General features: G+C 48.1%; 1 protein-coding gene across 3 annotated transcripts in view; it reads left to right on the forward strand.

Moving 5' to 3' along the window:
- The window catches only part of LOC143801368 (uncharacterized), a 105,834-nt gene that overhangs the window by 42,291 nt on the left and 40,570 nt on the right, over positions 1–22,973 (forward strand). The window contains exons 2-3 of one of the 3 annotated variants that reach the window (XM_077281243.1): positions 21,037–21,178; positions 21,283–21,447. The exons of 1 other annotated variant lie outside the window; for it this stretch is intronic. In XM_077281243.1, coding sequence (XP_077137358.1) covers positions 21,068–21,178; positions 21,283–21,447 — 276 coding nt within the window. In that variant the 5' untranslated portion in view covers positions 21,037–21,067. The remainder of the gene's footprint in view (positions 1–21,036; positions 21,179–21,282; positions 21,448–22,973) is intronic. One more of the 3 variants, XM_077281244.1, reaches the window with a different exon arrangement.

Here is a 22,973-nt window from a genome sequence, read left to right on the forward strand (position 1 = left end):
TCCGGAATTGAACGGCAAACTGGCTGACCATGGACGAACCCTGAGTAATTGCCAACAATTGGAGCGCGGTATCATGAGTGACACGATGTCCCAAAAAGACCTGCCTCAGAGCGTCCAGGAAGAGAGGAGCACTCTGCACCACACGATCATTGCGCTCCCAAAGAGGCGTTGCCTGTTGTGAATTCTGCTCTTGGGCTCCCTCCGGTGGTTGTTGGTGGTAGTGCAGTTGTCTTGGGGTTGTAATCCGGGCAGGTGTTTCTGCTGATTGCAGCTCTATTAGGTATTTAGGTCTGCAGGATCCATTAGTCCATGCCAGTTGTCCATTGTACTTGGAGGGATTGCATCTCTCTCTGGCTCCTCATGCCCTGCTGCCAATTCATCTAAGATAAGTGTCTGGGTTTTTGTCTCTGTGCACACATGCAGTGTGCTTTGCAATTCAGTGCAATTCATTGTGTTTTTGTCCAGCTTAGACTTTGTTTGGATTTTTCAGTCATGCTGGATTCTTAGGAGATGCAGATATACTTTCTATGTCTTTAGTTAGATGTAGAATATTTGTATTATCTGCTGTGGATATTTTTAGGATTTTAATACTGACCGCTTAGAATTCTGTCCTATCCTTTTCTATTTAGCTAGAAGTGCCTCTTTTGCTAAATCCTGTTTATCTACCTGCATGTGTTTTTCCTCTTATACTCACAGTCAATATTTGTGGGGGGCTGCCTATCCTTTGGGGTTCTGCTCTGAGGCAAGATAGAATTCCCATTTCCATCTATAGGGGTATTTAGTCCTCCGGCTGTGTCGAGGTGTCTAGGACGTGTTAGTTGCCAGGCATTGAACTGAAGGTCCAGGGAGCTTAAATAGCAACACCCTTAACTAACGACCCAGGTGCGGATAAAAGGAATGACAGAAAAACCAGAGTCAAAAAACTAGTAACCACTAGAGGGAGCAAAAAGTAAATTCACAACAGTACCCCCCCCTTAGTGAGGGGTCACCGAACCCTCACCACGACCACCAGGGCGATCAGGATGAGCGGCATGAAAGGCACGAACTAAATCGGCCGCATGAACATCAGAGGCGACCACCCAGGAATTATCCTCCTGACCATAGCCCTTCCACTTGACCAGGTACTGAAGCCTCCGCCTGGAGAGGCGAGAATCGAAGATCTTCTCCACCACGTACTCCAACTCGCCCTCAACCAACACCGGAGCAGGAGGCTCAGCAGAAGGAACTATAGGCACAATGTACCGCCGCAACAAGGACCTATGAAATACATTGTGAATAGCAAACGACACAGGAAGATCCAGACGAAAAGATACAGGATTAAGGATTTCCAATATCTTGTAAGGCCCAATAAAACGAGGTTTAAATTTGGGAGAGGAGACCTTCATAGGAACAAAGCGGGAAGAAAGCCATACCAAATCCCCAACGCGTAGTCGGGGACCCACACCGCGGCGGCGGTTGGCAAAGCGCTGAGCCCTCTCCTGTGACAACTTCAAGTTGTCCACCACATGATTCCAGATCCGCTGCAACCTATCCACCACAGAATCCACCCCAGGACAGTCAGAAGGCTCCACATGACCCGAAGAAAAGCGAGGATGGAAACCAGAGTTGCAGAAAAAAGGCGAAACCAAGGTGGCGGAACTAGCCCGATTATTAAGGGCAAACTCAGCCAACGGCAAGAATGTCACCCAATCGTCCTGATCAGCAGAGACAAAACACCTCAAATAAGCCTCCAAAGTCTGATTGGTTCGCTCCGTCTGTCCATTAGTCTGAGGATGGAAAGCAGACGAAAACGACAAATCAATGCCCATCCTACTACAAAAGGATCGCCAGAATCTGGAAACGAACTGGGATCCTCTGTCTGACACAATATTCTCAGGGATGCCGTGCAAACGAACCACGTTCTGGAAAAACACAGGAACCAGATCGGAAGAGGAAGGCAGCTTAGGCAAAGGAACCAAATGGACCATCTTTGAGAAGCGATCACATATCACCCAGATAACGGACATGCCCTGGGATAGCGGAAGATCAGAAATGAAATCCATGGAGATATGTGTCCAAGGTCTCTTCGGGACAGGCAAGGGCAAGAGCAAACCGCTGGCACGAGAACAGCAAGGCTTAGCTCGAGCACAAGTCCCACAGGACTGCACAAATGACCGCACATCCCTTGACAAGGAAGGCCACCAAAAGGACCTGGCCACCAGATCTCTGGTGCCAAAAATTCCCGGGTGACCTGCCAACACCGAGGAATGAACCTCGGAAATGACTCTGCTGGTCCACTTATCCGGGACAAACAGTCTGTCAGGTGGACAAGACTCAGGCCTATCAGCCTGAAATCTCTGCAACACACGTCGCAGATCCGGAGAAATAGCTGACAAGATAACTCCATCTTTAAGAATACCAACAGGATCAGCGACTCCAGGAGCATCAGGCACAAAGCTCCTAGAAAGAGCATCGGCCTTCACATTCTTTGAACCTGGTAAATACGAGACAACAAAATCAAAGCGGGAGAAAAACAATGACCAGCGGGCCTGTCTCGGATTAAGGCGTTTAGCAGACTCGAGATACATCAGATTTTTGTGATCAGTCAAGACCACCACACGATGCTTAGCACCCTCGAGCCAATGACGCCACTCCTCAAATGCCCATTTCATGGCCAACAACTCCCGATTGCCCACATCATAATTTCGCTCGGCAGGCGAAAACTTCCTAGAGAAAAAGGCACAAGGTTTCATAACAGAGCAACCAGGGCCTCTCTGCGACAAAACGGCCCCTGCTCCAATCTCTGAAGCATCCACCTCAACCTGAAAGGGAAGTGAGACATCGGGCTGGCACAAAACAGGCGCCGAAGTAAACCGGCGTTTCAACTCCTGGAAAGCCTCCACGGCAGCAGGAGCCCAGTTAGCTACATCGGAGCCCTTCTTGGTCATATCCGTCAAAGGTTTCACAATGCTAGAAAAATTAGCGATAAAACGACGGTAGAAGTTAGCGAAACCCAAGAACTTCTGTAGACTCTTAACTGACGAGGGCTGAGTCCAGTGCACACTCGTTCCAATGTGTCAGCACGGACCATTTCCGAAATTTTTGGCAGTACACTTCAGCCTCGTCCTGCCCCTGAGACATAGCCAGCAAGGCCTTTTCTGCCTGAATCTCAAGATTGGGTTCCTCATAAAGTAAACCGAGCGCCAGAAAAAACGCATTAATATCAGCCAATGCCGGATCTCCTGGCGCCAGCGAAAAAGCCCAATCCTGAGGGTCGCCCCGTAAGAACGAAATAACAATTTTTACTTGCTGAGCAGAGTCTCCAGATGAACAGGGTCTCAGGGACAAAAACAATTTACAATTATTCACAAAATTCCTAAACTTAAACCTGTCTCCGGAAAACAGTTCAGGAATCGGTATTTTAGGTTCTGACCTAGGATTACTGATAACATAGTCTTGTATGCCCTGCACACGAGTAGCCAGCTGGTCCACACTTGTAATCAAGGTCTGGACATTCATGTCTGCAGCAAGCATAGCCACTCTGAGGTAAAGGGGAAGAAGAAAAAAAAAAAAAAAAACTCAGAATCTTCTTTCTTATAATCCCTCTTCTGCAATGCATTAAACATTTAATACTGGCCTGGCAAACTGTTATGACCCCAATGGCGAGGGTCTCAGAGGAACGTGGAAGTCTGCAGAATACAAAAATCCAGCTCATAGGGCAGTGGTAGCTGGGTTGACCATATATCTACTCCTAACGCCAACACTAGAAGTAGCCGGGGATCATTCCTACGTTGATTCTAGATGACACGCTCCAGCCGGAGAATCTAGCTACCCCTAGTAGAGGAAAACAAAAGACCTTTCTTGCCTCCAGAGAAGGGGACCCCAAAGCTGGATAGAAGCCCCCCACAAATAATAACGGTGAGGTAAGAGGAAATGACAAACACAGAAATGAACCAGGTTTAGCACAGAGAGGCCCGCTTACTGATAGCAGAATAAAGAAAGGTAACTTATATGGTCAACAAAAACCCTATCAAAATCCACACTGGAAATTCAAGAACCCCCGAACCGTCTAACGGTCCGGGGGGAGAACACCAGCCCCCTAGAGCTTCCAGCAAAGGTCAGGATATATATTTGGAACAAGCTGGACAAAAATACAAAACCAAAACAAAATAGCAAAAAGCAAAAAGCGGACTTAGCTGATATAACTGGAACCAGGATCAGTAGACAAGAGCACAGCAGACTAGCTCTGATAACTACGTTGCCAGGCATTGAACTGAAGGTCCAGGGAGCTTAAATAGCAACACCCTTAACTAACGACCCAGGTGCGGATAAAAGGAATGACAGAAAAACCAGAGTCAAAAAACTAGTAACCACTAGAGGGAGCAAAAAGTAAATTCACAACAGCTGTCTCTGCCTTTCAGGAGCTTAAACGCCGATTTACTTCTGCCCCGGTGTTGCGTCAGCCAGATGTTTCTCTTCCGTTTCAGGTTGAGGTTGACGCTTCTGAGATTGGGGCAGGGGCCGTTTTGTCTCAGAGGAATTCTGATGGTTCCTTGATAAAACCGTGTGCCTTCTTTTCCCGTAAGTTTTCGCCTGCTGAACGCAATTATGATGTCGGCAATCGGGAGTTGTTGGCTATGAAGTGGGCGTTTGAGGAATGGCGACATTGGCTTGAGGGAGCTAAGCACCGTATTGTGGTCTTGACCGATCATAAAAATCTGATTTACCTCGAATCTGCCAAGCGGCTGAATCCTAGACAGGCTCGATGGTCCCTGTTTTTCTCCCGTTTTGATTTCGTGGTCTCGTATCTTCCGGGTTCTAAGAATGTTAAGGCTGATGCCCTCTCTAGGAGTTTTTTGCCTGATTCTCCTGAGGTATTTGAGCCGGTCGGCATTCTGAAGGAAGGGGTGGTCCTTTCTGCCATTTCCCCTGATTTGCGACGGGTTCTGCAGGAATTTCAGGCTGACAAACCTGACCTCTGTCCTGTGGGGAAACTGTTTGTTCCTGATAGATGGACTAGTAGAGTGATTTCTGAGGTTCACTGTTCTGTGTTGGCTGGTCATCCTGGTATTTTTGGTACCAGAGATTTGGTTGGTAGGTCCTTTTGGTGGCCTTCTTTGTCGCGTGATGTGCGTTCTTTTGTGCAGTCCTGTGGGACTTGTGCGCGGGCCAAGCCTTGTTGTTCCCGTGCTAGTGGGTTGCTTTTGCCGGTCCCTGAGAGGCCCTGGACGCATATTTCTATGGATTTTATTTCAGATCTTCCGGTTTCCCAGAGGATGTCGGTTATCTGGGTGGTTTGTGACCGGTTTTCTAAGATGGTTCATTTGGTGCCTTTGCCTAAATTACCTTCCTCTTCTGATTTGGTTCCATTGTTTTTTCAGCATGTGGTTCGTTTGCATGGTATTCCGGAGAATATTGTGTCCGACAGAGGTTCCCAGTTTGTTTCTAGATTTTGGCGGGCCTTTTGTGCTAGGCTGGGCATTGATTTGTCTTTTTCTTCCGCATTTCATCCTCAGACAAATGGCCAGACCGAGCGAACTAATCAGACTTTGGAAACTTATTTGAGATGCTTTGTGTCTGCTGATCAGGATGATTGGGTGGCTTTCTTGCCTTTGGTCGAGTTTGCCCTTAATAATCGGGCTAGTTCGGCTACCTTGGTTTCGCCCTTCTTTTGTAATTTTGGTTTTCATCCTCGTTTTTCTTCGGGGCAAGTTGAACCTTCTGATTGTCCTGGTGTAGATTCTGTGGTTGACAGGTTGCAGCATATTTGGGCTCATGTGGTGGACAATTTGGTGTTGTCTCAGGAAGAGGCTCAGCGTTTTGCTAACCGTCGTCGGTGTGTTGGTTCCCGGCTTCGGGTTGGGGATTTGGTCTGGTTGTCTTCCCGTCATGTTCCTATGAAGGTTTCTTCCCCTAAGTTTAAGCCTCGGTTTATTAGTCCTTATAGGATTTCTGAGATTATCAATCCGGTGTCTTTTCGTTTGGCCCTTCCGGCCTCTTTTGCCATCCATAATGTTTTCCATAGATGTTTATTGCGGAAATATGTGGTGCCCGTTGTTCCCTCGGTTGATCCTTCTGCTCCTGTGTTGGTTGATGGGGAGTTGGAGTATGTGGTTGAGAAGATTTTGGATTCTCGCTTTTTGAGGCGGAGGCTTCAGTACCTTGTCAAATGGAAGGGTTATGGCCAGGAGGATAATTCTTGGGTTTTTGCCTCTGATGTCCATGCTGCTGATTTGGTCCGTGCCTTTCATCTGGCTCGTCCTGATCGGCCTGGGGGCTCTGGTGAGGGTTCGGTGACCTCTCTTCAAGGGGGGAGGGGTACTGTTGTGAATTCTGCTCTTGGGCTCCCTCTGGTGGTTGTTGGTGGTAGTGCAGTTGTCTTGGGGTTGTAATCTGGGCAGGTGTTTCTGCTGATTGCAGCTCTATTAGGTATTTAGGTCTGCAGGATCCATGAGTCCATCCCAGTTGTCCATTGTACTTGGAGGGATTGCATCTCTCTCTGGCTCCTCATGCCCTGCTGCCAATTCATCTAAGATAAGTGTCTGGGTTTTTGTCTCTGTGCAAACATGCAGTGTGCTTTGCAATTCAGTGCAATTCAATGGGTTTTTGTCCAGCTTAGACTTTGTTTGGATTTTTCAGTCATGCTGGATTCTCAGGAGATGCAGATATACTTTCTATGTCTTTAGTCAGATGTAAAATATTTGTATTATCTGCTGTGGATATTTTTAGGAGTTTAATACTGACCGCTTAGAATTCTGTCCTATCCTTTTCTATTTAGCTAGAAGTGCCTCTTTTGCTAAATCCTGTTTTTCTGCCTGCGTGTGCTTTTCCTCTTATACTCACAGTCAATATTTGTGGGGGGCTGCCTTTCCTTTGGGGTTCTGCTCTGAGGCAAGATAGAATTCCCATTTCCATCTATAGGGTATTTAGTCCTCCGGCTGTGTCGAGGTGTCTAGGACGTGTTAGGTACATCCCACGGCTACTTCTAGTTGCGGTGTTAGTTTAGGGGTTGCGGTCAGTACAGGTTCCACCTACTCCTGAGAAAGTCTCTCATGCGGCTCCAAGGTCACCGGATCATAACAGTTGCCCACTCCAACGCCCTGTCCGACAAAAGAGATAAAATAAATCCCACTTTCGCCCGTTCCGTAGGAAAACGTGTAGCCAGGAGCTCGAGATGTATGGAGCACTGGCTCACAAATCCCCGACATGGCTTACTGTCACCAGCAAACTTGTCTGGAAGCGGGAGACGGGATATAGTCGGAGCAGGGGTGGTTGCGAACAAACTGGCTGCAGCTGCACTTGCAGCCTGAACAGCGACAGCAGTGACGTCCACAGCTGAGGTTGTACGCTCTAGAGCCGCCAACCTACCCTCCAGCTGCTGGATGTACCGCTGTAGACGCTGATCATCCGCCATTTACTAGCCAGACCCTGGCGCTAGTATACTGTTAGGGCTAGCGGAACGCACCGAGAAAATATAGTTTTTTATTGTTGTTATTGGTGCGTTCGCAGCCCGGGGTCCACCGTGCAGGAAAACCTGCTGTTAGCAAATGGCAGCACTATATGGCGGTATTGGCTAGCTCTGTTAAATCACAGAACAGCCGTGAAAGCAAAGCACTGCACCCTGTTAGACTTCACAGGAGCACAGGCTAACTGCCCAACAGAGAGCAGTCAGTGGTCATGCATGCACACAAAACTCCTCGCTGGAGGTGCCAGCATTCTAGGGGCTTATTTCAGCCAGGTCCCTGTATACACACAAACACACAAACTCCTCGCCGAAGGTGCCAGCATTCTAGGGGCTTATTTCAGCTGGGTCCCTGAACACAATCTTACATGACCACACTGGCGTAAAGCTCATAACTTAGAAAGATACTAGCGCATGGCCGTGCGGCCATGCGAGTCTTTTATAGCTGCAGCCAGAACAAGACCTTCCTAGAAGGACCAATGAGAAGCTGCCACAAAGCCTGAGTGGAGCGCTCCCAGACGCAGGGCCGTGGAGACACTCAGCACCGGGCCTCTCTGTCTCAGTTCTAGGGTTGTCACGGTGGCTAGACCCGGTTCGTGACACTGCTAAGGGGCGTCCAATGAAAGTTGTAAGTGGTGGTGCGTGGTGCAGGTTGCGATGAATAACGAGGACACAGGGTTGCAGTCTCTTTACCTCTTTACTGAAGGCTTCACGGTCCTCAATCCAGAGTACGGTTAACAGTGCTGTCTGAGACCGGCCGGTCCGATGGCACCTCCAGAGTTCCCTTTGCAGGTGGAAATCTGTGCCTACCTTCTAGCGCCTGTGTGTTGTAGTACTTCCCTGCTGAGCACCACGGGATAGTCCTCACAACTGTTGTGTTTGTTTCCGATGTTCTTTCCCACAACTTATGTCTGTTCTGATGTTCTTCTCCGTCCCCCAGATGATATGGATAGGACGCACCCGTATGACGGGAAGGCCTGGAGTTCTTCCGTGACCCTAGCGTCGCCCCTCTCCCACAGTTGCCCCCTATGTCTTCTTAGGTGATTTTGGTGAGACAGCCAACCTAAAATCAACTGTCCTGCCTCTGTTTGAAGTATTGCTTGGAGCCTAATACTTCCTCGGCGTTCTGGCCACCGGCTACGCGCCTCAATAGGATGTTGCCTCGATCTTACAGCACGACTCCTACTGGTGTTATCTCCTTTCTGCTTTGATCTCGTTTCTCACTCTCCACAATAAACCTCGCTTCTTGTCCTTTCTTGAGATACCGCCGCGATGTAGTGCAGGTGCGGTTCCTTAACGTTCTTTCCTGTTCGCTAGGCCTCTGTCAGGATCCCACCCCTGACAGGGACCCCCTGAATCTTCCCCTGCAACACCCTCTGCCACAGGATGCTGCCTTGTTCCAACCCAGTCAGCTTTCTGTCTAACTTTCTATCTAACCCCCAGTTTTACCAGATTGTGAGGAGTGGCCTAATACATAGCGCCCTTAGCTCCCCCTGGAGGCCAGACTATGAAGTGTATTGGTGTCTGTGATACCTGGTCAGGTGAACTCCTTCAGTGCCATCAGATGAACCATCACTCCCCTTAGCGGCGGAGCATCAGTACTGCAACGACCAGGACTCTGGGGCGCTGCACTCCCCCCGGTTAAATCCAGTACTCCCGGACTGGGAAGAAAACAACAATACATGTCAGCAAAAGACATACAAATTTTGAAATGCAGTAAACAAATAACAAGTGAAAGTAACAATGCTTCCCTTTATGGGAGGTGAGGACTCTTGAACGTTACAAACATGGTTTATTATTTTTTTTAAATAACAGTCTATAAATAACTTCTATTACCCAGCCGGGTATTCTACTGAGTGCAAATTCTGAACAATAATTTAACTTTGCCTCTAAGGACGTGTAAGCTGAATCCACTAAAGGCCTATGATAAAACTTCTAAAATATAAATTAACTTTTCTTCATTTTTCTTTCCTAAGTGCAATATTCTCTTTTTACTCTCTGATTGTCTCATGCAGGACCGCCTGTCTATCTGCCCAGGCCTACTGCCTCTTTTCTTAGTACAGTATCATCGAGCCATCTCTCTATGGCTCCTAGGAGGACTCACTCACTAACCCCTACGGGTTCACTTTCCTGTCCTCATTCTCTAACACATTATTAAACATTTTCTATAATCAACTAACTAATTACATATAACTTTTCTATGTAAAACATTATTTCTATCTATTCTCTTTCAAGGCGACATTGTATCTTAAATACAACTAACAAACATTCCCTTTAAGAGGGAGCCAAGTCTCTTTAAGGTGGTGCAGCTACTCATGCTGCAAGTCCGGGTAGGTAGGAACACCAATGCTGTTCCCAGGAACAGTTTCTTCGCAAAGAGTTCTCTTTGTTGTAAAACCAGTAGAAGGCACCCTTAAGAGGGTGCAAACTATTTACAAAACAGTTTGTGAATCATTCACCGTCCATGATTCGGTAGTCTTTAAAACAGTGATGAACCAATCAAAAAGGCAAAATAGGGATCCCTGGTCAACTAAGGGATCCCTTTAAGAGATATTCCTTGGTCGGGTTATAGCAGCAAAGAAACACAAAAAGACGAACAGTTAACTATATACATTCTGTAAAGCATTTATGCTTACTCAGGTTCTGGCTGATCCGGAGGTGGCCTCCTTGTCCCAGATAGGGGTCTGGGTAGCCACCGTTCGAGTCCCGACGCCAGCTTGGGCACCAGCTACCACCGCGGCCAGGCTTCCGGCCACCACAGTGGTGGTGGTAGCAACGGTGCAGGTTGTGGTCTTTACCACGGTGCAAGTGGGAGTAACCACCGTGGTCTTGGTAGTAATGGTGGATCGGTCACAGGAGGGCGTCTTCACCGCAGGGGGCTGTTTTGCTGGCACCTTGGTTGGGAATGTCATGGGGTCTTGCTTCTTGTGGACATTCAAAGCGAACCACCCCTTCTCCCCAAAGTGCTGGGTGTAGGTGACTTGGTCCCCCGGGTAGAGGTCCCGGCCCGGATGACCCTCCCTCAGGTGGGACTCGACATCCCTCCGGTTAGCAAACACCTCGGCGTACAAGTCCGGTTCTTTAATAAAGCCCCAGCCTCCGCGGAGCTTAAAGGTGATTACGATGCCCTGCCTGCGCGGGGCCTGATGAGCGCTGGGGTCCTTGCGGGCCCGGTCCTTCATTGCCAAGTCTTTCTGGTGAAGGGCCTCCAGCCCGGCCTGGTACGCCTTCTCTTTCTTTTTCCACTGCTGTTCTAGCTGGGCCTGGTATTCCTCCCAGCTGAGGGCCTGCACCATCTCTCCTTCCTGGGTCGCCACCCTGGGGAACCCCATAAAGTCAGACCTGGGGTTCACCCAGCGGCACACCATGCGCTCGGAATAAACTGCGCCCGGCAGGGTGACTGGTACGATCGGGACCTTTAGAAGGTGCTCCATGCCAGTGGCCTGGTCCCAGGGAAGGAGGTGCTGGAGTCGGTAGGTCCCAGGGGGAGGTGGCGCTGCAACTGGGCCTATCAGCAGGTCCTCTGCTAATGGGGCAGGGTTGGCGAGCTTACCGGCCGGTGCAACATCCTCCCGCGCGGCTGGCTCCGCTGGTGGTGACATCGGCAGCAACCTGAGCAGCGGTGCAGGGACCGAGGTCAAGGGATCCTCCACTGGAGTTCCCTGGGATGCAGTCTTGGCCTACACCCGCAGCTGGAGAAGTTGTTCAATCAGGTCCTCCATCTCGAGTTGCAGGAGATCCGCACCGGCGGTAGAGACGGGGCCGCTACGCTCCTCCGGGTAATTGGGGGAGTTCTCCACTTCAACCCCACATTCTGAGTCCGAGCGGTCAGCCATCTCATCCTCCACGTGGGTCACTTCCTGGTCTTTCTCCCGCTCTCTCCTTCATGGGCGGTTTCGTTTTCTCTGCCTCCGCCCACCATTGAGAATCAGGAGGCGGATCTCGGCTGCTGTCGGACACGTCCTCACGGTGCAATAATATTTAGACTGGGCAGCAATAATCGTCTTTCGCGCCCTTCAGCTTGTCTACGCCCACTTCCACGCCCTTCTTCTCCTGCGCTCTCCTTAGCGCTGTAATGGCGGCAGTTTTGGCGGGAACTTTTGGCGACGAGTGGCAATACACAGTCTTTGCAATAAGTCACAGTTCAAGCACAGTAAATCACAGTTCCAAGGCACACATGACCTGATTCTTCAGGCTTAAGTAGATCCTGTTCGTGACGCCAAGTTTGGAGCGCCACCAGACACAGGGCCGCGGAGACACTCGGCACCGGGCCTCTCTGTCTCAGTTCTGGGGTTGTCACGGTGGCTAGACCTGGTCCGTGACCCTGCTAAGGGGCGTCCAATGAAAGTTGTAAGTGGTGGTGCGTGGTGCAGATTGCGATGAATAACGAGGACACAGGGTTGCAATCTCTTTACCTCTTTACTGAAGGCTTCACGGTCCTCAATCCAGAGTACGGTTAACAGGGCTGTCTGAGACCGGCCGGTCCGATGGCACCTCCAGAGTTCCCTTTGCAGGTGGAAATCTGTGCCTACCTTCTAGCGCCTGTGTGTTGTAGTACTTCCCTGCTGAGCACCACGGGATAGTCCTCACAACTGTTGTGTCTGTTTCTGATGTTTTTTCCCACAATTTATGTCTGTTCTGATGTTCTTCTCCGTCCCCCAGATGATATGGATAGGATGCACCCGTATGACGGGAAGGCCTGGAGTTCTTCCAGGACCCTAGCGTCGCCCCTCTCCCACAGTTGCCCCCTATGTCTTCTTAGGTGATTTTGGCGAGACAGCCAACCTAAAATCAACTGTCCTGCCTCTGTTTGAAGTATTGCTTGGAGCCTAATACTTCCTCGGCGTTCTGGCCACCGGCTACGTGCCTCAATAGGATGTTGCCTCGATCTTACAGCACGACTCCTACTGGTGTTATCTCCTTTCTGCTTTGATCTCGTTTCTCACTCTCCACAATAAACCTCGCTTCTTGTCCTTTCTTGAGATACCGCCGCGATGTAGTGCAGGCGCGGTTCCTTAACATTCTTTCCTGTTCGCTAGGCCTCTGTCAGGATCCCACCCCTGACAGGGACCCCCCTTAATCTTCCCCTGCAACACCCTCTGCCACAGGATGTTGCCTGGTTCCAACCCAGTCAGCTTTCTGTCTAACTTTCTATCTAACCCCCAGTTTTACCAGATTGTGAGGAGTGGCCTAATACATAGCGCCCTTAGCTCCCCCTGGAGGCCAGACTATGAAGTGTATTGGTGTCTGTGATACCTGGTCAGGTGAACTCCTTCAGTGCCATCAGACGTACCATCACTCCCCTTAGCGGCGGAGCATCAGTACTGGAACGACCAGGACTCTGGGGCGCTGCATGAGCATCTTCAGGACCTTCATGGAGGACCAATGGGCTTTGCTACAGTATCGAAGCATGTGACCCTCGATCTCCAATGAGAGATCTTACCCTGGGCATGCTCAGAATGAGAAAAGCAGGACTTAGTCCCAAAAGCGTCTGCTCGCCGCTGCCCAGCACTGACTTCAATGGCAGAAGCTGGAAAAGCAGCAGTAATCCTCTTCACAGAGTCAGATTGAGCGAGACACTGAGACCAATGTCTCCGCTGAGCAGCCTCCACTGCGGCAGTGGGAGACTGCAGCGGAGATGGCCTGAGATTCCCCCTGTGCAGAGGTGGGAACTCGACCCCTAACACACAATGATAGAATAACATTGGTTCGAATGCAATCTGATTTTTATTGGATTGCATTTGTCCAATTTCATCGCTAATGGGAATGAGCCCAAAGACCCACATTGGTGTTAGGGCTGGTGGAACGCACCAAATAAATATAATAATAACAAGGTGCATTTGCAGCCCGGGGTCCACCGTGCAGAGATGGCAACTGCTGCTCGGTAATGGCGGACACTAAACGGCGATATCGCACTGGACACACGTGGGTTAACAGATACCTGGTGTGTACTTGCGGCGAACTCTGTTACCTCACAGAGCTGCAGTACCGCCGAATACAAATGCCGTACCCTGTTAAGCCTCACAGAGCACAGCAGAATGAGTGCTAGGGTTCGGTCACAGGACTCAGCCCCAAGGACACGGGGTTAGGGCCCCTCTAGACCCACTATGCGCACAGCGTCGCCTGTTATGATCTGGTGGCCTAAGAGCAGCTTGAGACGTACTCTGGAGAAGGTGGTACCTGTACTGACCGCAGACCCTGAACTTAACACCACAACTAGAAGTAGCCGTGGAATGTACCTAGCACTCCCTGGACATCTCGACACAGCCGGAGGACTAATTACCCCTAGAGATAGAAAAGGGAAAACTATCTTGCCTCAGAGAAAATTCCCAAAGGACAGACAGCCCCCCACAAATATTGACTGTGAGAGGAGAGGGAAAAAACATACACAGACTGAAATCAGAATTTAGCAAAGGAGGCCACTTCTAGCTAAATAGAAAGGATAGGACAGAGTACTATGCGGTCAGTATTAAAACACTAGAAAATATCCACCACAGAAAATACAAAAACTCCACAGCTAACTAAAGATATGGAGGGTATATCTGCATCTCCAGAGATACCAGCTTGGCTAAACAAATCCTTATACAGACCAAGCTGGACAAGACAAAAAACATGGAAAAGAACTGAACAATAAGGCCACAGCATGTGGACAGCAAACAATCAAGGCCAGAACTTATCTTTGTTGAAAAGAACTGCAAAGCAGGAGAGACCAGGCAGAGATGTGAATCCTCCAGGAAACAATGGACAACTGGCACTGACTAAAGAGTGAAGCAAGACTAAATAGCCCAGTCAGATTTGCAGAAAGTGAACACACCTGATAAATGCTGCGATTCAGAGACAGCAGCTCTACCACTTACAACCACCGGAGGGAGCCCAAGAGCAGAATTCACAACAGTACCCCCCCCTTGAGGAGGGGTCACCGAACCCTCACCAGAGCCTACAGGCCGATCCGGACGAGCCAAATGAAAGGCACAAACCAAATCATCAGCATGAACATCGGAGGCAACAACCCAAGAATTATCCTCCTGGCCATAACCCTTCCATTTGACAAGATACTGAAGCTTCCACCTCGAAAAACGAGAATCCAAAATCTTCTCAACCACATACTCCAACTCCCCATCAATCAACACCGGGGCAGGAGGATCAACAGAGGGAACAACGGGCAGCACATATTTCCGCAACAAAGATCTATGAAAAACATTATGGATGGAAAAAGAGGCTGGAAGGGCCAAACGAAAAGACACTGGATTGATAATCTCAGAAATCCTATAAGGGCCAATAAACCGAGGCTTAAACTTAGGGGAAGAAACCTTCATAGGGACATGATGGGAAGACAACCAGACCAAATCCCCAACCCGAAGCCGGGAACCAACACACCGACGACGGTTAGCAAAACGCTGAGCCCCCTCCTGAGACAACACCAAATTGTCAACAACATGAGCCCAAATTTGCTGCAACCTGTCAACCACAGAGTCCACCCCAGGACAATCAGAAGGCTCAACCCGCCCCGAAGAAAAACAAGGATGAAAACCAGAGTTACAAAAGAAGGGTGAAACCAAGGTAGCAGAACTAGCCCGATTATTAAGGGCAAACTCGGCCAATGGCAAGAAAGCCACCCAATCATCCTGATCAGCAGACACAAAGCATCTCAAATAAGTTTCCAAAGTCTGATTAGTTCGCTCGGTTTGGCCATTTGTCTGAGGATGAAATGCGGAAGAAAAAGACAAATCAATGCCCAGCCTAGCACAAAAGGCCCGCCAAAACCTAGAAACAAACTGGGAACCTCTATCGGACACAATATTCTCCAGAATGCCATGCAAACGAACCACATGCTGAAAAAACAACGGAACCAAATCAGAAGAGGAAGGCAACTTAGGCAAAGGTACCAAATGAACCATCTTAGAAAACCGGTCACAAACAACTCAAATAACTGACATCCTCTGGGAAACCGGAAGATCCGAAATAAAATCCATAGAAATATGCGTCCAAGGCCTCTCAGGGACCGGCAAAGGCAAAAGCAACCCACTAGCGCGGGAACAGCAAGGCTTGGCCCGCGCACAAGTCCCACAGGACTGCACGAAAGAACGCACATCCCGCGACAAGGAAGGCCACCAAAAGGACCTACCAACCAAATCTCTAATACCAAAAATCCCCGGATGACCAGCTAACACAGAACAATGAACCTCCCAAATCAATTTACTGGTCCATCTGTCAGGAACAAACAATTTCCCCACTGGACAGCGGTCAGGTTTATCAGCCTGAAATTCCTGAAGAACCCGTCGTAAATCAGGGGAGATGGCAGAAAGAATCACCCCTTCCTTCAGAATACCGACCGGCTCAAGGACCCCAGGAGAATCAGGCAAAAAGCTCCTAGAGAGGGCATCAGCCTTAACATTCTTAGAACCCGGAAGATACGAGACCACAAAATCAAAAAGGGAGAAAAACAGGGACCATCGGGCCTGTCTAGGATTCAGCCGTTTGGCAGACTCGAGATAAATCAGATTCTTATGATCGGTCAAGACCACAATACGGTGCTTGGCCCCCACAAGCCAATGTCGCCACTCCTCAAATGCCCACTTCATAGCCAACAACTCACGATTGCCGACATCATAATTGCGTTCCGCAGGCGAAAACTTTCGAGAAAAGAAGGCACACGGTTTCATCAAGGAACCATCAGAATTCCTCTGAGACAAAACATCCCCTGCCCCAATCTCAGAAGCGTCAACCTCAACCTGAAAAGGAAGAGAAACATCCGGCTGACGCAACACAGGGGCAGAAGTAAATCGGCGTTTAAGCTCCTGAAAGGCAGAAACAGCCGCAGAGGACCAATTCGTCACATCAGCGCCTTTCTTCGTCAAATCGGTCAGGGGTTTAACCACACTGGAGAAGTTGGCAATGAAACGGCGATAAAAATTAGCAAAGCCCAAAAATTTCTGAAGGCTCTTCACGGATGTGGGCTGGATCCAATCGTGAATGGCCTGAACCTTAACCGGATCCATTTCTATAGATGAGGGAGAAAAAATGAAGCCCAAGAAAGAAATCTTCTGTACTCCAAAGAGGCACTTAGACCCCTTCACAAACAAGGCATTATCTCGAAGGATCTGAAATACTATCCTGATTTGTTTCACATGAGACTCCCAATCATCTGAAAAAATCAAAATATCATCCAAATATACAATCATGAATTTATCAAGATAATTCCGAAATATATCATGCATGAAGGACTGAAACACAGATGGAGCATTAGAGAGTCCGAATGGCATCACCAGGTATTCAAAATGGCCTTCGGGCGTATTAAACGCAGTTTTCCATTCGTCACCCTGCTTAATACGAACAAGATTATATGCCCCTCGAAGGTCAATCTTAGTAAACCAACTAGCCCCCTTAATCCTAGCAAACAGATCAGAAAGCAAAGGCAAAGGGTATTGGAATTTGACCGTGATCTTATTCAAGAGGCGATAATCAATACAGGGTCTCAAGGAGCCATCTTTTTTGGCAACAAAAAAAAAACCTGCTCCCAATGGTGAAGAAGATGGCCGAATATGCCCCTTCTCCAAGGACTCCTTAACATAGCTCCACATGGCGGTATGTTCTGGCACAGACAGGTTGAAAAGTCGGCCCTTAGGGAACTTACAGCCTGGAATCAAGTCAATAGCACAATCACAGTCCCTATGCGGTGGAAGGGAACTGGACTTGGGCTCATTGAATACATCCTGGAAATCTGACAAAAACTCAGGAATTTCAGAAGAGGGGGAGGAGGCAATTGACATCAAAGGAACGTCACCATGAACCCCCTGACAACCCCAACTAGTCACAGACATAGATTTCCAATCTAATACCGTATTATGCACCTGTAACCATGGGAAACCCAGCACAATAGCATCATGCAAATTATGCAACACCAGAAAACGACAATCTTCCTGATGGGCTGGCGCCATGCACATGGTCAGCTGTGTCCAAAACTGAGGTTTGTTTTTAGCCAACGGTGTAGCATCAATGCCCCTCAAAGGAATAGGACTCTGCAAAGGCTGCAAGGGGAAACCACAACAGCTGACAAATTCTAAGTCCATTAAGTTTAGAGCGGCGCCTGAATCCACAAATGCCATGACAGAAAATGATGATAATGAGCAGATCAGGGTCACAGATAACAGAAATTTAGGTTGTACAGTACTGATGGTAACAGAACTAGCGATTCTCTTGGTACGCTTAGGGCAATCAGAAATAACATGAACAGATTCGCCGCAGTAAAAACACAACCTATTCTGACGTCTGAATCCTTGTCGTTCAGCTCTAGACACAATCCTATCACACAGCATAGGCTCAGGACTCCGCTCGGAAGACAATGCCATAGTGTGCACAACTCTGCGCTCGCGCAAGCGCCGATCAATCTGAATGGCCAGAGACATAGAATCACTCAGACCAGCAGGCGTGGGGAACCCCACCATAACATCTTTAACGGATTCAGAAAGACCCTTTCTGAAGATTGCCGCCAAGGCATCCTCATTCCATTTAGTCAGTACAGACCATTTTCTAAACTTCTGGCAATATGATTCTACCGCTTCTTGACCCTGAGACAGGACCAACAAGGTCTTCTCAGCATGATCCACTGAATTAGGTTCGTCATACAATAACCCAAGCGCCTGAAAAAAGGTGTCTACATTAAGCAACGCCGGATTCCCAGGTTCCAGGGCAAATGCCCAATCCTGGGGGTCACCACGCAGCAGAGATATAACAATTTTAACCTGCTGGATGGGATCACCAGAGGAACGGGGTTTCAGAGCAAAAAACAGTTTACAGTTATTTTTAAAGCTCAGAAATTTGGACCTATCCCCAAAAAATAAATCAGGAGTTGGAATTCTAGGCTCTAAAACCAGAGTCTGAACGATATAATCGGAAATACCCTGTACTCTAGCAGCAAGTTGATCCACACGAGAAGCCAATCCCTGAACATCCATACCAGCGCCGAACTCTTGAGCCACCCAGATGTAAAGAGGGAAAAAAAAAACACAACAGACTACAGAAAAAAAAATGGCTCAGCACTTTCCTTCCCTTCTTCTGAGATGCGGTTAACTCATTGTTGGCCAGTTGTACTGTTATGATCTGGTGGCCTAAGAGCAGCATGAGACCTACTCTGGAGAAGGTGGTACCTGTACTGACCGCAGACCCTGAACTTAACACCGCAACTAGAAGTAGCCGTGGAATGTACCTAGCACTCCCTGGACATCTCGACACAGCCGGAGGACTAATTACCCCTAGAGATAGAAAAGGGAAAACTATCTTGCCTCAGAGAAAATTCCCAAAGGACAGACAGCCCCCCACAAATATTGACTGTGAGAGGAGAGGGAAAAAACATGCACAGACTGAAATCAGAATTTAGCAAAGGAGGCCACTTCTAGCTAAATAGAAAGGATAGGACAGAGTACTATGCGGTCAGTATTAAAACACTAGAAAATATCCACCACAGAAAATACAAAAACTCCACAGCTAACTAAAGATATGGAGGGTATATTTGCATCTCCAGAGATACCAGCTTGGCTAAACAAATCCTTATACAGACCAAGCTGGACAAGACAAAAAACATGGAAAAGAACTGAACAATAAGGCCACAGCATGTGGACAGCAAAAAATCAAGGCCAGAACTTATCTTTGTTGCAAAGAACTGCAAAGCAGGAGAGACCAGGCAGAGATGTGAATCCTCCAGGAAACAATGGACAACTGGCACTGACTAAAGGGTGAAGCAAGACTAAATAGCCCAGTCAGATTTGCAGAAAGTGAACACACCTGATAAATGCTGCGATTCAGAGACAGCAGCGCTACCACTTAAAACCACCGGAGGGAGCCCAAGAGCAGAATTCACAACAGTCGCCCTTGCGATACCTCAACAACCACTAACTAAAGATTTAGCTCACTGAGTGCACGCAGCGTCGCTCTGGCGAACGCCACTGACCACCCTGTCTAGGGAATTTAGCGCACTGCTTGCTCACGGCACCGCACAGGCAAACCACTAATAGATGCTGGTATCGTGCTCAGTGCTGGCAGTGCACTACTTGGCACTGTACTTGCTCCAATCACCCTGACTCAAACACAACACGAGGGTAGGGGATAATTAAGAGCTTGCACCTGTTACGTACATGCATCCACACACACCACGATTACGGATATACTAGCGTGCGGCCGTGCGATCCTTTTATAGCCACAGCCTTCCGGGACCTTGCTGATGGCCCAATCCAAGCTGCTTGAGGACCTGGGCATGAGACCTCCGTCCACCAATGAGCGGTCATCTCACGGGCATGCTCAGATAGAGAAAAGCAGGACAAGTCCCAGGAGCGTCTGCTCGCCGCTGACTTATGCTGGTTGCTGTAACTGAACCTGGGACAGCAACAGCAACCAAATGCACAGCATTAACCTGAGCAAGACGCTGGGACCGACGTCTCTGCTGAGCAGGATCCTCTGCAGCTGAAGAAGAATGGGAGACCGCAAACTGCAGGAGACCGCAGAGGACATAGCACGAGATTCCACCTGTGCAGCGACGGGATCTTGACACCTAACTATTGGTCTCCACAGATCTGCATATGGTGCACACATGTCTCCACAGATCTGTGTCTGGCACATACCTGTCTCTGCATATGGCTTACCCTAGTCTCCAGAGGTCTCTGCAAATCCCAAAAACCTATCTCAACTGATCTGCATATGGTTCACACCTGTCTCCATGTATGTGTTCTCATCATGCTTTTCTTTGTTAGTCAGGCCGCACTATGGTATAGTACCTGGTCGGTATTTTCATCCATCACTACTTCATGTCGTTCTCCAAATACTTACCATTGTCCTCCATTGCACTGGCAGACATCCATCCCTGATAATGTGTCAAGGAATAGTTGTACACTCCCAGTCGTCTTCTTGTGCCTAGTAAACTCTCAACTGCTCATGTAGCTGGTGCAGTCCCCAAGGGACCATTTTGTGTAGTACGCAGAGTTTCAAGAAATGATGACATGCTCAACCTCAATTATAGATACTCAGCTGCCTATATCTCTCACAGAAAGGATGGCTGCTTTTGTGTTCGACGTGCTGGAGAATATTATTATTTTTTTTTTATTATTATTATTTTTAGAGAACATTTGTTCCATGGTGCTGCATGTGTCAGGAGGTTACATACAGAATACAGATATAAATTACAGAGAGCTAACTAACGATGACAGATGTGTACAGAGGGGAGAGTGCCCGGCTGCCATGGGCTTTCAGTCTATTTGGGCTTCTCTCTGGACTTCTGTCTTCTACACTTGCATCTCCGACATCGCATAGTGACTGAATTACCTAGCTGCACAGTAGGCTAACTGACTACGAAGCTGGATTTTCCTTTTTGTCAACATACCCCATCACCAAAAGCCACAATTGGAGTCTGCTCTGTAATGACATTCACTCTGATTTATTTGCTGAAAATCAAATTTTATCTGGTAAATTCAGCAAAGCTGGCAAATGAGAATTTCACAAGTATCTTTTTCATCTTTAGTAAATGGTCTCAGGCTGACCATGTACTTCATGTAATTGTGACCTTGTGCTCAGTCCACCTTTTACACCCTCTGGTTTCTCACATCCAGGACATTTCACAGGTGACATCTCTTCTTTAAGATGATGGTCCTTGCCATCAATGAACAGACAAGGACAGACAAGGACAGACGACACATGGCTGCAGGGATAGTAACCCTCGCCCTGAAGATAATCGACCTGATTATGGGAAAGGTGAGAGATTCATGTGACATCTCTAGTAATACAGCAGAGAATGACTAGAAAGATGAAGGATTATGAGACTCCATGTAGTGATCAGCGTCTCTCACCGTACACAGGAGCACACGGTGGTGAAGAAGACGTCCCGTGACTGTGTGACCCCCCATGTGTCCGGAGGAAGGAGGAGGAGCAAGAGCAGCAACACAGAAACCCCGCACTCCACCATACCTGAAAAGGAGATCCTAGAACTCGCCGACAAGATCACTGAGCTGCTGACCGGAGAGGTGACTGCTGGGAGATTATACAGTATACACTGGAGGATTCTGGGTGATGAGAGGAGACTGCTGGGAGATTATACAGTAGACACTGGAGGATTCTGGGTGATGAGAGGAGACTGCTGGGAGATTATACAGTAGACACTGGACCATTCTGGGTGATGAGAGGAGACTGCTGGGAGATTATACAGTAGACACTGGAGGATTCTGGGTGATGAGAGGAGACTGCTGGGAGATTATACAGTAGACACTGGAGGATTCTGGGTGATGAGAGGAGACTGCTGGGAGATTATACAGTATACACTGGAGGATTCAGGGTGTTGAGAGGAGACTGCTGGGTGATTATACAGTATACACTGAAGGATTCTGGGTGATGAGAGGAGACTGCTGGGTGATTATACAGTATACACTGGAGGATTCTGGGTGATGAGAGGAGACTGCTGGGAGATTATACAGTAGACACTGGAGGATTCTGGGTGATGAGAGGAGACTGCTTGGAGATTATACAGTAGACACTGGAGGATTCTGGGTGATGAGAGGAGAGGAGACTGCTGGGAGATTCCTCAGTATACTCTGAAGGATTCTGGGAGATGAGAGGAGACTGCTGGGAGATTATAAAGTATACACTGGAGGATTCTGGGTGATGAGAGGAGATTGCTGGGAGATTACACAGTATACACTGAAGGATTCTGGGTGATAAGAGGAGAGGAAACTGCTGGGAGATTATACAGTAGACACTGGAGGATTCAGGGTGTTGAGAGGAGACTGCTGGGAGATTATACAGTATACTCTGAAGGATTCTGGGTGATGAGAGGAGACTGCTGGGTGATTATACAGTATACACTGAAGGATTCTGGGTGATAAGAGGAGAGGAAACTGCTGGGAGATAATACTGTACACTGGAGGATTCTGGGCAATGAGAGGAGACTGCTGGGAGATTATACAGTATACAATGGAGGATTCTGGGTGATGAGAGGAGACTGCTGGGAGATTATACAGTATACAACTTCCAAAAATATCAAAATTTATTGAAGATAAAATCCAAAATCCAAAAACATGGTTCACAGGAGAAGAAATGGCAGCATGCTACATGTTTCGAACAATAAGTTCTTTTTCAAAGCTGCTCACCATGCACCAGAATGAGGTTTAAATAACAGCTGTGACACATCCCAGTGAATCGATCTACCACCTGATGCAACAGTGATTATATACAATAAAAACGCAAAAGTATCACAAAAAGCAAAACACAAAAAATATATAATGTGCACATATAAAAAACATACAGTATACTTGAACAATGTAAATCTCTCAGTAATGAAACATAATTTCCTTGCGAGCATTTAAACCCATGGGATAGCAAGTGTTAAGGCAGAACATCCAGTAAGTTTCACGCGTCATTAGCCGTCTTTTCAGATCTCCTCCTCTAGGTGTCATTCCAAGCTTCTCAATACCAACAACCCGAAGGAATGCAGTGTTTCTTTGATGACTGGTGATAAAATGCTTAGAGGCATAAGACACAGCGATTATTATTAGTG

The sequence above is a fragment of the Ranitomeya variabilis genome, chromosome 1 (genome assembly GCF_051348905.1).
Source record: "Ranitomeya variabilis isolate aRanVar5 chromosome 1, aRanVar5.hap1, whole genome shotgun sequence".
Taxonomy (NCBI): Eukaryota; Metazoa; Chordata; class Amphibia; order Anura; family Dendrobatidae; genus Ranitomeya; species Ranitomeya variabilis.